The sequence below is a fragment of the Suillus subalutaceus genome, assembly GCF_016647625.1.
Source record: "Suillus subalutaceus strain FC151 chromosome Unknown DFJ58scaffold_200, whole genome shotgun sequence".
Classification (NCBI taxonomy): Eukaryota; Fungi; Basidiomycota; class Agaricomycetes; order Boletales; family Suillaceae; genus Suillus; species Suillus subalutaceus.
This window is the reverse complement of record NW_024540449.1, coordinates 74,407-86,365: the sequence shown is the minus strand read 5'-3', so window position 1 is coordinate 86,365 and position 11,959 is coordinate 74,407. Positions and strand designations below refer to the sequence as shown.

The 11,959-nt window shown below is 46.9% G+C and overlaps 5 protein-coding genes across 5 annotated transcripts; 2 read left to right on the top strand and 3 right to left on the bottom strand.

The window, feature by feature from the left end:
• Window positions 1-51: 51 nt before the first annotated feature.
• On the top strand, window positions 52-1,622 carry DFJ58DRAFT_847080 (uncharacterized protein; the record flags this gene model as incomplete). Its single annotated transcript, XM_041393398.1, has 2 exons — window positions 52-514; window positions 607-1,622. The coding sequence occupies 2 exons, from the start codon at window positions 52-54 to the stop codon at window positions 1,620-1,622; spliced, it is 1,479 nt and encodes a 492-aa protein (XP_041236910.1).
• Window positions 1,623-3,998: 2,376 nt separating this feature from the next.
• DFJ58DRAFT_847079 (uncharacterized protein) lies at window positions 3,999-4,689 on the bottom strand (the record flags this gene model as incomplete). The annotated part of the gene is made up of 3 exons (XM_041393397.1): window positions 3,999-4,067; window positions 4,115-4,140; window positions 4,296-4,689. 3 exons carry the CDS (start codon window positions 4,687-4,689, stop codon window positions 3,999-4,001), a joined length of 489 nt encoding a protein of 162 aa, XP_041236909.1.
• Window positions 4,690-6,412: 1,723 nt separating this feature from the next.
• DFJ58DRAFT_735118 (uncharacterized protein) lies at window positions 6,413-7,027 on the bottom strand (the record flags this gene model as incomplete). Its single annotated transcript, XM_041386580.1, has 1 exon — window positions 6,413-7,027. One exon carries the CDS (start codon window positions 7,025-7,027, stop codon window positions 6,413-6,415), a length of 615 nt encoding a protein of 204 aa, XP_041236908.1.
• Window positions 7,028-7,793: 766 nt separating this feature from the next.
• DFJ58DRAFT_847078 (uncharacterized protein) lies at window positions 7,794-8,659 on the top strand (the record flags this gene model as incomplete). The annotated part of the gene is made up of 3 exons (XM_041393396.1): window positions 7,794-7,922; window positions 7,950-8,214; window positions 8,553-8,659. The coding sequence occupies 3 exons, from the start codon at window positions 7,794-7,796 to the stop codon at window positions 8,657-8,659; spliced, it is 501 nt and encodes a 166-aa protein (XP_041236907.1).
• Window positions 8,660-9,109: 450 nt separating this feature from the next.
• Window positions 9,110-11,752, bottom strand: DFJ58DRAFT_735117 (uncharacterized protein; the record flags this gene model as incomplete). Its single annotated transcript, XM_041386579.1, has 7 exons — window positions 9,110-9,236; window positions 9,290-9,434; window positions 9,486-9,840; window positions 10,562-10,697; window positions 10,752-10,845; window positions 10,901-11,583; window positions 11,643-11,752. 7 exons carry the CDS (start codon window positions 11,750-11,752, stop codon window positions 9,110-9,112), a joined length of 1,650 nt encoding a protein of 549 aa, XP_041236906.1.
• Between the last annotated feature and the right edge of the window lie 207 nt (window positions 11,753-11,959).

Below are 11,959 nucleotides of genomic sequence, written 5' to 3'. Positions count from 1 at the left end.
GTGCCTTCAGGCTGGGGCACAGGGGATGTCGCTGATGTGTCTGTGATATCAATGGATTGGGAGCAAAATGGAGTAGATTGCGGTCCAATTGCTTGCTCCGTGCTCGAGCAATGCCTCAGCGCTGGATTAGATGAGCACGGTAACTTGCCAGTGTTTCAAGTTCAGTGCGGCCACAAGCTGCGCATCCAGATCTTGGGTCTGATTGCTGGTCGTGTCAGGCTCTGTTGTAGCGACTATCTCATGCTCCTTGATGTCGCACGAGAGGAATGGCGAGAGGACGAGCTGCCAGGCGAAGATATCATCAATGCGATTCAGAATGGGCGGCACCAGGCTGAATGCCTAAAGCTCCTGCGGAAATTGACCGTTGTTAGCGCAACCTGCTCAATATGTCAACGTCCCGTGGTAAATCAGGAGATGGATCACCCCTCACACAATGGCAAGAATGGAGTTCGAACCCCAGTCGATCAGGAGGATGGTTGTGACGCTGAACGGAGTGATGAAGAGGATTCCATGGGTACGACCCTGCCTACGGGTAGAAAGAAGAACCTCCGAAGCTTTTCAAAGCAATCAAGCAACTGACTGGATCTCGAAATCGGAATGATATAGTCCCTCGTGCGGTTGGCACGCACATTCAAGTCGAGCCGGACACGCAACCTGATGTCCAGGATACCACCGACTCACAACGCTCTGTATCCGCCTCAGCATCTCGTAGGAGAGTGAAAGATTGGCATCTTGGAAGCAACAAACGATTTCCACGTCCCATTGCACCGCGCTCTCTGGCTGCATATGCAGGTCGGAGGTGGATTCCCGATGACCGCACGTTCGACGATTATGAAGGTGGACCAACGATCGAGATGTTAGTAACTCCCAGGGAAATCAATCAGGCGATGACATTCCAGGCGGGAGGAATCCAGATCTCCACTGCTTGGGTGCACTGGGTTGATCATGGCTACCGCATCACCCCTAGCTCATTCCATATATTCTATCAATGCGACCCCATAGCCACCATGGACCATGTCATGCCCATTGGCACAACCGACTCCCATGATCCTTCAAGTCAGGTTCCAGACCGCGTAACAGGCGCATATAGTCTGGCTCGACTAGGGTCAGATGGGGGAGCACGTCAAACGCACGTCGCAGATGTAGAAATTCTGGCTGCATCTGAACTGATCGACTCTGCCCAACATGATCCCCCACTCCATCATCAATGTAGGTTCGGACACAACGCCTTTGTTCGTGGCTGCACCAGTCATCGTTATGGCGATGGCACGTCCTTGTATGTCGACCTTGAACGAGATTCCGTTAGATTTTCAGAAGACGAAATAGAGATTTCTTTAGACATAGACAGTATCATTTGGACCACGAAGGAGTTCCGATGCATGGGGTCCGTGGGGATCTATCTCACTCCGTCATTTCAAACGAAACCTGGCATATTCAAGCACAATCACACATATGTCGACATCACAATTCCACAGTCAGAAGCAGATGCCAGTGCGCCCGGTGGTAGGACAGAATGGTTGTCAAACGATTTCTCCGATGTCTGCCATCCCTCATACCGGTATTGGGCGCAATCCCTCGGCTTCATCGACACTCAATCTTATATATCGCATTTCCTAGGATGATACATCAACACCCAGTAAATGGGCGAAGAATCACGCTGATGCCAAGGAAACTTTGGACATCTTTTGGGATAGAGTGCTACTTCTATCCATAGGGTGACGCACTGATGTTAGTTGGGCGTCCTTACCTTAAGCACACATTGGGAGGAGGCACGAGACAAGGCTAGAGGGGTGATGGACGAAAGGCTGGATGGGCGCTCCAAAGACCATACCACTGTCGAATGATGACTCATGGATGTGCAGGAGCGCATTGGAAGCTCGCATACGCGATGGAGAGGGCGAGCTGAGCATGTATGGGTCGTCTTCTTTATTCTAGAAGGAAAGGGAATCAAGCTCCTTACCAAGGATGGTCAGGCGAGGCGTTTCGAAGGGCCGGAGAGGGCACTGCGTCGAAATATCGGTCCGACCTTGACTGGCCATACATGATGAACAGGAGGCATGGCCGAGCTGCTGGTGGACGTGGGGATCTCATTTACCGCCTCACTCCCCAGATGTCTCCAGTGGTAGGAGTGTGAGAGATTAGACTGCGCTCCTGGGAGCATCATTTGGAGCAGGAGGCTACAAGAGGGGTGAAATAATCATCACAACACGCTCTCTAGATATGGGGGCCAATGCAGGCCGAGATGCAGCAGGAGAAGATCTCAACAAACCCACATCGCATTCAGGAGGCACCTACAACCTCTACTATGAGTCAATACGGACGAAACAACAACCAAGCGAATTTCGCATCTGACAGTGAATGCATACAAGCTGTCCCCATCTTACATGGCTGAATGCTTCGAAATCGCAAAGGTTTGTCGATGGTTGCAAGGATAAAACATATGGTGTTAGGGACGAGTATAGGGTCAGTGGACATGCAGCCAGAATAATGCTGGATAATATGGGAAAGCAAGGTCGGTAATCTGCATTTCATGTATGATTGGAATGCGAGCTGAATATCTCTGGCGATAATTTACATGTAGGCTAGAGAATACCTGCAGTCAGATCCAATCCTGTGGGTCCCATCCAAAATCTGGTTCGAGCTTATCAGGCGGCGGGTGCGGGAGATTCAGAGGACCCAGATATCCATCGTCAAAAAGAATCCTCCAAATCTCGGGATTCTTACTGGCTTGCTAAACCACATGCTTCGCTCAACTACATCAACCCCTATCGTCTATGACTTTCACGTCCGCGAATCCCTCGCCCTCCTTGAATATAGAAATGTCCTCGAGACAGCAGGGATGTTTTTCTTACAGGAATTCGATTTGGACAGCGATACCTGCCTGGAGGAGGTCCAGCAAATCGATGACGTGAATGTCCTGGCCCTGATGGGCGTCAATGCAAAGGCTCAGAGGGATAGAGCAGTAGGAAGGATGCATGCATGGCGAAGTTCTGAGTCAGAGCTGGAGGACTATCCCATTGGTTCGGACACCGACATGGACCCGACTTAAGGCAGCCCTTGCAAACTCACCTGCAATGATTATGAGACCATGGATGTGGTCGTCCAGGTTATCCAACACTCAACTCTCTGTCGGACGTTTGATCGTCATGTTCACGAGGCAGATGTGGCTTATGCTGACACCCGAAGTATTCAAAGGCATCCAACCCCACCCAAACTCGCTCCAGGAGGCCATGAAGTGCTGGACGATAACAAGCATCGATGATACGCTCAGTGCAGTTGCCTTCGAAGCGTGCAATGCTGGGCTGCATGACAGTACAGGTGTAACTCCAGGTCGCATGGGTCCAAAGTCGAGAACATTTGCGGACAGGTGCTCGCTATTCTTTCCTGACCCTGATGCCTCCCATAAAAACAACACTCAGTGGTCTACGCTTTGGGAGGGAGATGGATACATCGCGGAGTTTCACAAGATAATGAAGGCAATGGCGGAGGATCAGCAGAAATTGCTCAAGAAAGGGTTACACGAAGTATTTTCAGACTTGCACTGTCTTCCTGCAAGCAGTCAGAGAGTGTGGATACAGAGGAACGATGCCATATTATTCACAACAAATCCTGCATTTTACAGGATCGACTGTGTTGGAAGGGGGGCAGAGAGTCAAAGGAAAGCCCCAAGAGCACGTCGTGCCATGAAGTTGATCAAGGGCAGGCGCATATTTGCAGCTGACCTGATGGACTCACAGCCATTCGACACGGATGGCAATGTCCGGAGAAAGACAGCGAGGCAAAAGCGTCGGGAGATTCAGAAGAAGATGACGATGGCCAAGAGAAACAAGAGGGTTCCCCCTCCCCCACGTCCTCGGAAATCAAGGCCATTTCCTATGGACATAGGAGAATCAGTGGAGAGAGATGATGAAATGGATGTCGATTAGCTCAGAATATACATCGTATTTATTATGCTCGTCAACCTAATAGAAGTAACACTGTATGGCACATAGTTATGGCTACATCACCCAGAGTAGAGGATCAACGTCTATCACATGGTTCAAAGTCACATCATCCGTTGTGCCTATCTGTAGTCATATTTATGTGCCATCATCGAGCATGTTTGGGAGCGCACCATCGCATTTGCTTCTTTGGGAGTGCCTGGGAGCACGACATTGGGTCAAATCCCCTTCCCCTCTTGATGTCGTTATATTCTGCGTATCTATTTCTTATCGTGTGGATTAACAAACAGCGATGCCCTTCCGCATTAATTTCTCAGCGTTTGTCGCATCAATTATTTTAATGGAACGACATACCTTCCTTCGGTTGTGGCGATTGTAATATTTCATCGACTAACTCCCAGACCAACATGCTTCCCTGGCCTAGCTTGGCCCAGCATGTCCATTCCTTCGGCAACAGCACGACTCGAGGATCGTTCATGCTATATTTGTTCAGCCATGATATTACCTCTTTGTGTGGCTCCATGACTCGTAACCCAAGCACTCGCAGCTGTACATTACTGAGAAGGCGCTTCACAGACTCCGCGATTGACTTCTTGGTTATAAGAATCACAAACAGGTGACTCAACGAATGAAGATCTTCTAAGCCTGTTTGTGATTCGTCCAGCAACAATTGATCGGCAATATCGAGATGAGTGAGACTCTGGAACACGCTCGATGTGTTGATTGCAGATGTGCAATTGACCTCCATGGATATCACCAATGACTTTAGTGGTAGTACATCTAGGGCGCGCAGCAGCAATGAAGGATCATCACAGAACGCATCTGTATAAACTGCGAGGGAAAGGCATGTGATCCCTTTGCAAAGCCCCAGGAGGTCGATTAATGTAGATTCTGACACATTGCCGAAGACACACAGAGATTTTATTGATCTTTGTGCAAAGTCCATGTGCATTGGACGACACAAAATACAGGCAAGGAATCGTTTGACCCTATTGTCACCACGGAGAACGATGCTTTTATATAACATTCGTTCCATCCTGTTGTAATAGTCGCTGAGTTCAACCCTTTTTGTGCATTGTCAATTTGGCTGCTCACCAGGGATGTGTCTGGCGCGAGACCGTCAAGTTTGAAGCCGCATATCGTCTCCAGCGACTCGCAAGAGCCAATATTATTTCCTGAATTTCCAGTGGAAGTTGAGCGAACATGGCTGATCGGGAATACCAGAATCATCTAACCACCACTATTATATATCCACAATAAGGCAACACATGTCGCACGACACGTGCATGATGCCATATTTCCATACTGGCATGCATGGCATGGGCGCGGCTCACAGTTCGCTAAATTACAATGCACACGTGTTTTATTTGTGGCCAGGTGGAGCAAGCGCCTCGCGAACTAGGTAGGTTCGGTCAAGTATCAGTTACAACAGCCCTAGTAACTGCCAGCATATCAGACTTTGGCAACAGTCAAAGTGTTATGAAATGTGTTACTTTAGGCGTTCTGCGTATTATAGCATGAAATAATAACCACGGATATGTCTTCATTGACGCCCTCATATTTCTTGCAGCAGAATGTTTCTCATGAGTAGAAAGAGCTAAAATATACTGCTGGATCTCCAGTGGAAGTGCGGAAAACATCACTGCTGATAGATGAGAATGTTGCAGCGGCACCTTGTTCCTGATCAAATAGTGTGACAACGGGCAATTCATGTACACACTACAATTTATATCATTGTTCGACTTATCTAGAAAGAAATACACGTTTCGCCGCACTGTGCATGATGGTGCCTTATCGTTGTTGCAAGTATATCTGACGGCAGCCATTGACATAAGTTGCTATTACACTATCATGGTTTTTCGCTTCATATTTCCCGCTCACGAGGTCACGGATCCGAGTATTACGTAGTGGCTCTATTGAGGTATGTACCTGCAATGCATCGTTCACGTTATCATTAATTACATACATTCACCTCTCACATTATAATTTGTCAGTCACGTTTTCACGCCTGGAGTGTCATTCACAAGTTTCACCGCGAACATTCATAATCATGGGGCAGGTTACAGGTATCTGCTCCAAGGCCATCGAGCTGAGTGTTGCCCAGCATTTTCAATCACCATCCACTTTTGCATTCAGACAATGCACTACTCGTTCATTTGCGCCCGAATATCGTCCTTATACCATTCAGGCACTATGAACAACACTAAGGAATCTGGTAGTCAATCCGGCGACATCTGAATCACCCACATGATTTAATCACTTTAGGCCTCAACAGAGGTAATCCTGTATTGTATGTCCAAGACCAGTGTTCGTGCTCGTGACATACTCACGGGCAGAGATACATGCTATCAGAATTATACACGCCCTAATGATGAATCCAGACACAATTGAACATGTTATATTTCAAGCACCAATTTATTTCAATCACATGTGTCCTACACGAATCATCTCACACTGACACAGGCTAACTCTTAAGACAAAATATATGGGGGATGGGACGATGAAGAAATGTGGCCACAATAATCAATAGTGAACACCCATAGAGGCGAGAGACTACCAGTCAACCAAGTAGAATGAAAGAAGCTACCAGCATGGCCCAAGGACAGGAAGATGGCCACTATCATCGAAAGTGAACGCCCATAGAGGCGAGAAACCATCCGCCACAGTCCAAGGGTTGCATGCATGGTAGGAGTGGAACAAGGAAGAGGAAGATGGCCACGATCATCGAAAGTGAACGCCCATAGAGGCGAGAAACCACCAGTCAACCAAGTAGAATGAAAGAAGCTACCAGCATGGCCCAAGGACAGGAAGATGGCCACTATCATCGAAAGTGAACGCCCATAGAGGCGAGAAACCATCCGCCACAGCCCAAGGGTTGCATGCATGGTAGGAATGGAACAAGGAAGAAGAAGATGGCCACGATCATCGAAAGTGAACGCCCATAGAGGCGAGAAACCACCAGTCAACCAAGTAGAATGAAAGAAGCTACCAGCATGGCCCAAGGACAGGAAGATGGCCACTATCATCGAAAGTGAACGCCCATAGAGGCGAGAAACCATCCGCCACAGCCCAAGGGTTGCATGCATGGTAGGAATGGAACAAGGAAGAAGAAGATGGCCACGATCATCGAAAGTGAACGCCCATAGAGGCGAGAAACCACCAGTCAACCAAGTAGAATGAAAGAAGCTACCAGCATGGCCCAAGGACAGGAAGATTAGGAATGGACAAGGAGAAGATGGCCACGATCATCGAAAGTGAACGCCCATAGAGGCGAGAAACCACCAGTCAACCAAGTAGAATGAAAGAAGCTACCAGCATGGCCCAAGGACAGGAAGATGGCCACTATCATCGAAAGTGAACGCCCATAGAGGCGAGAAACCATCTGCCACAGTCCAAGGGTTGCATGCGTGGTAGGAGTGGAACAAGGAAGAGGAAGGTGGCCACCATCATCGACAGTGAACGCCCAAAAAGGCGAGAAACCACCTGTGAAGGTAATGGTAAGAAAGAAAGAGGGAAAATTTGCTAAAGCGCAACATATGAACTTCACATCACGTGACATTCTCACGCCACAGCAATAATAACAACACTGTCTCCAGTTCAGAGTTGCAAATAGTCTGACCAGTTTTTCATAACACAACAGCTACACAAAATTAAAATAAGGAAACGCCAAGAGCACATTGTATTTAGTACGGACTCTTTGGGTATGGAAAAAAAACAAAGAAATCTGTTAAGCCTGGCGTGAAACAGTGTGTGAGCATAGAGTTGGGAAATTTACAAGTGACATCAAGGATTTTAAAGGCCTTTTAAGACTCTGAACACGAGAAAAATCTTGCTGTCATACATTGAATCTAGATGGTGCAACAATTATGCTCAGCATACCAGACAGACATCGAGGGTGATGCAGACGGTGTAAGTAACCAGCAAACAAAAATTGATGCAGAGCGACAGCTGTCAGAACACTCTGCAGCATTGGGAAATCCTGTGAGCATTCCTATATAATATTGATAGGTGGTGATTCGACGTACCTCTATGCGTGCTGCTATGACAGTTGGTGACAACAGCTATGTACCATCACGAAATAAGAGAAAACCTCAAACTTACTCAAATTGTAAGAGGACACAGTGCGATGGCACTGATCCTGGTTCTATGACATCTCGTGTGCCTGTGCACCTTCTATTACTTAATGCTATCATCAGTAGCCAGGATATTATCCTGGCATTTGGGTATGGATTTTTGGTGCAGTTCTATATTATGATTACCATGCTCCACACAAGTGAGTCAGAAAATTATGGAAAAATCACCGCGAAGACTTCACGATGAGAGCCAAAGTACAACGGCAGACGCATTATTTACAGGGGAGCCTAATCCTATAACCATAGCGAATCTTTCAACGTGTGAAGTATATCCGCACGGTCTATGGCAAGACCTGGGTTGTGCTGATTGCCAAAGTATACAATCTCCTCTGCAATCTTACTAATTCGATATTCCAAAACGCCGAATTATGACATCGCTGAGATCAGCGCTTGCTTGTGCTGTCCCGGTCTCATCCACATACTGTGGACTGCCATCCTTTGAACGATACTGTCGTCCCTTCGTTACCATGATGTAAAGACTCAGGAGTGATCTTTTGGAAACACTACTGGCATGATCAGCCGGATCGTTCTATAGAGCACATTGGTACTGACCTATTCTTGGGGAAAGATATGGAATCATTATAACGATGCGACGCAGGGTCTCTATGGAATGATTAAGAGCTTCATGAGCAGGAGAATCTCCGACTTCGGCGTCAATGTACCGGGAAAGATGCGTGAGGTGCATTCAAGAATAATGATAGAAATGTCCTCCAGTAGCAAATGATGCGATTGGCGTGTACACGGCGTACACCATTCCAGGAGGAATTATCCTGATTCCATGGAACATTAGCGATCGAAATTTCAGCACTTCATGTACTTACAACATATCTCCTGGCCGGAGAGTGATTGGCTCTCCGTCGCAGTTGTTCTGGAGCCATTGGGTGTGTGCTGTGTATTTGGCAAGTTTTGCGGCAAGCTCCTGTAGATGAATGCGATCTGTGCCTCTGCTTTTTAACCGGAATATGACCTAAAATTTGAGACCAGCCTCCATCCTCATCCAGGTTAACATCCCATCAGCCTCATGACGAGGATGGGTTAGAAATCCAGCATGATGCAGTAACCCCATCCCTTGGCAGTGAAATATTTAGCATGGACCTTGGACCTGATCGGAATTGAGCGAGTAGTTTGATTCCAACCATGCATGAGACCATGATCGAGTTGCCTTAAACTGACCATCAGCAATGTGCGACGATAATCAGAAAATATCGGACGTACATGATACCATATGGCATGCTGACATGTGCGAGAGGTATATCAAGGATGCATTGAATCTTCGTGGGATCGTTCATCGATGTGAAAAATGAACCAATCGTGCCCGTAATGGTTGTGTTCACATGATCATTGCATCGCTTCCTAACATCTATCATATTCATCAATAATTTCAAATGGAATGACGCGCATAAACACGTACCGTGGATATCAACTGGGCAATTTGGTGAGATCACAAATATGGCATCGAGGTATTGACACGTCACTACTTGCTCCACTGGATTGTATGGCACTTCATGGAACATGACACATTTATTCATACAGAGAGATTGCCCGACTGTCAGCTCAAAATGAGGAGTGTGACGTGCTGCACCAGGCATGAACTGCACATCAATGGTATTGCTGCAAGTAGATGCTGGGAATTTTGTCATGAATCGGATGAGCGGGATATCGACCTCATTGCACAGATTGTGATTTGAGTCATTGTAAGCCGCAGGAAGGACACTCCGATGCCCATCCTTCCGTGTGATAGTCTTGCTGCTTTTTGGGCTGATGGTCTGATGACATGTTGATGGTTTGAAAGAAAGAGCGCGGTGTGATAATTATGGCACTCAATTAATGTTATCATTGCTGACATTATATTGTTCTAAACAACCACGTTATACAAATGAAGACCAAAAACGCTTGGTGGCTTTGCCTTTGTTGCGCCTATATAACAGGTCATCGCCGTATCATGATTAAATACATATTGACCATACTTTGAGGCAAAATAATGACATGTCAGTTTCTGCCAATCTCATCTCATAGTGAGGTAGGCGCCTGATCTTGGCCAGTTGCTCGCTGGATTACGAGGGGATTCCAAGCGCAAGAGACATGATGAATCCTCTGGAACTAACCATGGTTCTTCTCACCCTGCATCCAGTCACAACGGCATTTCTTCCTCTGCTACAAATGACTCGTCTTATAAAAGTCATGGCCTAATACAAAGAAGGTCACTCGCAATGTATTTCGCCATCAATGGCTTGATGGCTGCGGTAATATCGTTCATTCATCCTGAGGGAGAAGCAGTTTCTTCGTTCTTGCCGGGATCATTGACTGGCAACTACACTCTCGGTGCACTTGATCACACGACTTCCTCTGACCGCTATAAGTTTATTCCATCTCACATCATGTTTTCCGCCAATCGGTAGTTGCATTTGTGAGCTGTCATACGTGTTTGAATATTAGGTATCAAAACTGATGTATTGTACACAAGAGAGCCAACAGCGTCAAATATACTCCTGGACAACTCTGCTCGTCTTTGTCCTCGGTGGGAGAATCCTCCTCTACGTCCTCATCGAGGGAATCCTCTTCTATGTCCTCATCATTAGAATCCACCTCTGTCTCCTCGTCCCTGGAACCATTGCGCATCAAACTGGATCACACAGCTCAATCCGACGAATCCCCAGGTCCATAATACAGTCGGAACCCACGGTCCACATCGCGTTCAGGAACTCGAGGAAGCCCCTTATAATCCCTGAATCTATTTTCAAACGTGCTGTTAGAGAAGCAGCGGTGCTTTTCTATGTGATTTTGTCACTTGAAACTAATATGTCAAATTGAACTAGATGTACTTACTGTGGTTTGGGGCAGGCATGTTGGCCCTGTCGTCAGCGAGTTTCCAGAGTAACATGTCACCATGTCCAAAATCATCCCATACAAACCTTCGTGAAGGTCCGATGATAATGCGACGATCCACGATTCCACGGGATTCCAGGAACGTTGCACATTCGCTGTGACCATCGACACGGAATACAAGGACTTGCAGGGTTGCATGTTGGAGAAGACGCTTCACAACGCCAGGGAAGTCCCCTCCTGCGTTGATGAAGACGAACCATAGCGCCAGGTGGGTCAACTTGGGGAAGGCGTTCATGTCAACAGGGCGAAGCATTTCCTTATCTTCTATCTCAAGATGCGTCAATGTAGCGAACGTGTTTGCCATCACCATGGAAGAGTGAGTGAGCGATAATCTGATGTGTAAACAGAGCACCGTGAGGTGGATGGGTTCCAGTACGTGATGCAGATTTGTGAGGTCAGGAATGAAGTCCTCGTCGATGGATGCTATGGAAAGGTTGGTGATATCTTTGCAGAGTGACAATATCTCGACTAGGGTAGTGTACGTGATATCATAGCCGAGAACCATCGCTGTAGTTGATGGAGGAGGATCGATATGCGTTTTCCGAAGGCGGTAGCATTCCAAGAATCTGAATGCATGGTCTTCATCATTGAAGACGACCTTATTATACAATAATCTTTCAAATCTGTATGTACAGGATAAGTAGAGAGAGGGAAAGGATTGAACATGGCATCGAACGCTCACAAGATGTAGGTCCTTTTGGAAACACAAATCCAGGATGCTGCTTCCTCTCGTCTATGAGTGGCGAGAGTGAAGATCTTCATGACAAGCTCGAGGGGAATGTTTACAGCCATCATTGATAGTATCAGACGATTATTATCGAATCAATTGATTGCTATCTGTATGGCAAACAATGAAAAAACAAATTATCACTTATCCCTAGTGTGGGGGGCAGAACTATTTGGATTTAGTTCTGCCTGTTATAACCGGAAAAACTGGAAATACCGGTTGTTTTGCCAGGGTGGCAAAACTCTAGGCGCTATGCAGACTATGTATACAAC